This window comes from Corvus brachyrhynchos, unplaced genomic scaffold (assembly GCF_000691975.1).
Source record: "Corvus brachyrhynchos isolate BGI_N302 unplaced genomic scaffold, ASM69197v1 scaffold338, whole genome shotgun sequence".
NCBI classification, from domain to species: Eukaryota; Metazoa; Chordata; class Aves; order Passeriformes; family Corvidae; genus Corvus; species Corvus brachyrhynchos.
In genome coordinates this window covers 45491-49264 of record NW_008239334.1, presented here as the reverse complement: position 1 = coordinate 49264, position 3774 = coordinate 45491, and the positions used below count along the sequence as shown (strand labels likewise).

General features: G+C 55.4%; 1 protein-coding gene across 2 annotated transcripts in view; it reads right to left on the bottom strand.

Annotated features, from left to right (window-relative positions):
- Positions 1–2728: 2728 nt before the first annotated feature.
- Positions 2729–3774, bottom strand: part of IKBKE (inhibitor of kappa light polypeptide gene enhancer in B-cells, kinase epsilon) — a 12616-nt gene continuing 11570 nt past the window's right edge. The window contains exons 19-20 of one of the 2 annotated variants that reach the window (XM_017741126.1): positions 3556–3627; positions 2729–3007 (exon numbers count right to left, since the gene is read on the bottom strand). In XM_017741126.1, coding sequence (XP_017596615.1) covers positions 2974–3007; positions 3556–3627 — 106 coding nt within the window. In that variant the 3' untranslated portion in view covers positions 2729–2973. The other variant, XM_017741127.1, reaches the window with a different exon arrangement.

Genomic DNA, 3774 nt, shown 5'->3' with positions numbered 1-3774 from the left:
CGCACTCGTACCCCCCGAGCGAGGTTTCCCCGTGGAGACGCTCCTCGCCGCGGGGGTCCCCGCTCCGCGCCCTGGGAATGTCCCCGCAACAGCCCCTCCCCGGGAATCCCCGCTCCCGTGGGGCCTCGCCCCGCTGGACAGGCACCCCCGCGGGGCTGGGGTGGCCCGGGAGGGGCCGTGCATCCCCCCGGGGGTCCCGCAGCACGAAGCACAGCCGGTGCTTTTCCCCAGCGTCTCCTGCGGGAGCGCAGCCGCGTCCCACCCGCTTTGCCCCGGCTTTGGGGCACCGCACCAGAGCGGGCAGCCGGGGAAAGCCCCTTGGCCCCTCTGCAGGGCCAGCCGGGCTCCCGGGGCTGGGATTGTCTCCCCCAGCTGAGGCTCCTGCGGTTGTGGGAAAAGCGAAAATATCGCGGCCAAAATCTTGGGAGAAGCTGCAGCTCGGAGCACAGCGGTGCCTGGGGCGCTGCTGTCACAGCTCCCCGGGGCACAGGGGGCTTTGCAGGGCACGGATGGGGGTGGCCGGACCTGGAGCTGCGTGTCCCCTGCCACTGCGAGTGACCCCGTCCTTTTAGCGCCAGGGATGTCACACGGGATGGGAATGTCCCTGCTGCTCCTGAGCCCTGTGTGGCTGGAGAGGGTGACACATCCCCGAGTCACGCAGGACACCACCGGCCCTTCTCTGCTGCTCTCACCCGTTCTGGTCTGAAACACGTTAATCCAGACAGAATTGCCCCCGAATGTCTCTGGTTTTTGGTAGAGCAGGAAGGCGAGGGGCAGCGCGGGGAGGGCAGAGCAGGGCTGGGTGAATCCTGGCTCCTGGGCTTAGGGAAAGCTGAATTTGACGTCTCCCGTGTACTCCTGAGGACAGGATAAGCCAAGGATATCTAAATCCTTTTCAAGGATTCTAATTTGAAGGATGGATTAAAACACTGGCTCTGAATTACAGCAGCCTAGCGCCATAAGCAGTCCCTAATAAGAGCTTCAAGCCGAAGGAGGAATTATGCAGCTGGAAAAAATCGAGTTTTGTTCTGTGCTAAGCAGCAAGATTAATTTTTGGAAGGTCTTTTCCTTCCCCATTCAGGATCCTGATTCATTTTCATGCCTCCTCTGCTTCTGCTTGAAAACAGCAGCAGATTTATCCCTCAGCAAATTGTTCCACAAAAATTCGGTGTTTTAGCCTATGTCCTCCACAAACTGTTAGTTGTATCAGGAATCACCTGCAATAATGAAAATTACTCTTCTGAGGGTAAAGGTCTGCCTGGCACCTGGCTGGGAACCTCCTAAAGCCATTGTGGATTTTTATTTTCCCAGCACCATCCCAGGACACAGCTCCAGTCTCTGTTCTGCAGCCCCGGGGGATAAAAGTACTAAATAAATGTAATATTTTCTGTCCCCACAGCAAGCTCTGGCTCAGCCTGCACAAGAGGCTCATGAGAGTCATTATCCTGCCCAGCTGTCCCTGCAGGTATTAAGAGCTGACAGCGCAGGGAGCTCTTTTAGGCCACAGGTTAAAATATTTTTGGGAAAAAAAACACCCCAAGTAATTAACATTGGCAGGAAAGTTCCTGTTTCATTTGGATTCCAGAAGTCCCCTCTGCAGCTGCTGTGTTACAGCACTTTAAGCATGACAAGGGCTATTAGCAAAAACTCTTTTTTCTGTTTGCCAAGAAATAAATCCCTTTTTGTTGAAGCCAAACATGTTCCAGGTCAAATGCTCAGCTGGTGCGAGTCAGTGCAGCTCCACTGAATCCAAGGAGGGGCAGCAGGGACCCTGCCTGGGCTCCCTGCCCCGTTCCTACGGGAATATCAGTGAATTCTGGCTGGATTAAAAACAATGTCCATTAGAAAACTCGGAGAATCTTAGAAAATTATTTGTAGGGGAGAAGCTTTTAAGTGACAGATTAGTTCCACCTCTCCACAGCAAATAGTTGGGTTTGACGCTCAGGATGTTGGTTTTTACAATTAAAATGAATGGGGAGCTCTGGTGCCAAATTCCACCAGGGAAAGGTTTCCTGGGCGGGGGAGGCTCCTGGGCACCCTTGGCATGTTCCTACAAGAAAGCCAGGCCGGGCACAGCCCTGCAGCTGCTGCTCCTCCTTCCTTTTGCTGCCTCTGCTGGGATTGATGTGTCCTGGCTCTGGGATGTGCCAGGGATGGGTGGGATGAGCCCAGCAGGGTGGGATCTGCTTTGGATGCTGCAGGACGGGGTGTGGGTGTGGGGTGGGGGTGACAGCCCATAAATCACCCGGGTGAGGGGTAGCGTGGCTGACCCTTCCCACAAACACCTCCAGATACCATCTCCCACCCGCGGATCCCGGCAGGCCCTATCGCTGCTCCGCACGCTGCCCTGGCTGATCCTCGGGGAATTGCAGCTCCTCATCAACCCCAAGGTCAGCGAACAGTCGGGAAACCAGAGCGGAATGACCGCCCCTAACAAAGGGCTGGGACGGCCCCGGCCTGGATCTCCAGGGTCCTCCTGCAGTTCTCTGTGCGATTCCCGAGGGACAACGAGGTGGGAGGGATGCCTTCCCCCTCCATCCTATTTCTCTGGAGCTTAACAGCAGGGAAGTGTTGGGAATGCCTTCCCAGGGCAGCTCCAAGCACTCACCAGCATCCCTCCTGCCCCACTCCAGCACGTTAAAAGTGGGAATAATCCCTAAATAAGTAAGAAGAAAAAAGGCCATGCCTCTTCTTCTTCCTCACCTGACACAGTGATACAGAGAAGCCATAAAAACACCGAGTCCTTCAAGCATTTTTCAAAAAGAAGAAGATAAAACCCCACTCAATTTTCTGGCCAAACTTCCCGAAGCTCAGGGCACTCGGAGCTGATGGGGGTGAACATGCAAAGCGCTGGAGCAGAGAGGTAGGACACAGAGAGCTCCCAGAGCACGGAAATCCCACGGCTCCAGGTGCTGCGAATTCCCTGTGGTGGGAAGTGGTTTTGCTTCAGCAGCTGCACTTTCACCATGGCCCTCAAACGCTGGGAGTGGGAGCAGCCCCACCCAACCTGCAGGGACAAAACCAAAGGATTTTGGTTAGATGTGGTCCTAAAAACAGGGCTGAATTCCCAATTTCTTGGGTTTTTTCTTTTAAAACTCCTGGACATCCTGATGTACAAATTCCCATTGTCCATTTGCACTGAGAGCCTCAAGAAAAGGTTGCAGAGGAGGAAATGCAGGGGGGTTTTCAGCAGTGGATGCTGGGTTTTACAGAGATTTTCATCCAGAAAGAGAAAGCATCTCCTTCCCCAGGGCAGCAAGCAGCGGTCAGTGCTGGGCAGCACAGGGAAAAGGCTGAGAAGAGGGTGAAGAAATGATGGAGAAGTTCACAGCTAAAAGTCCAAGAAAGATAAATTCTGCTGCTGCCAGACCATGATGCAAACGCGGGGCAGTTAAAACCCCATGTGAAGCACCCCAGGAGTGGCCGTGGCTGTGCTTGGCAGCTCCCAGGGCAGCACCCAGACCCCGCACCCCTCCCAGGACAGCGTGCCCACATTCCTGGAGGAAGGAGCAGGAATCCCTGCTCGGAGCAGCAGCTCCAGGTGCTCTCACTCACCGCTCGATGATGCTGTTGTTGAGCTGGAGATCGCAGGTGACCGACCTCATCTGCTCCAGCAGCTCCTGCATCCTGCAGGGACAAAACCAGCCCCTTCATTCCTGCATCCTGCAGGGACACAGCCAGCCCTCACTCCTGCACCCCACAGCCACACAGCCAGCCCTCACTCCTGCATCCTGCAGGGACAAAACCAGCCCTCACTCCTCAATCCTGCAGCGA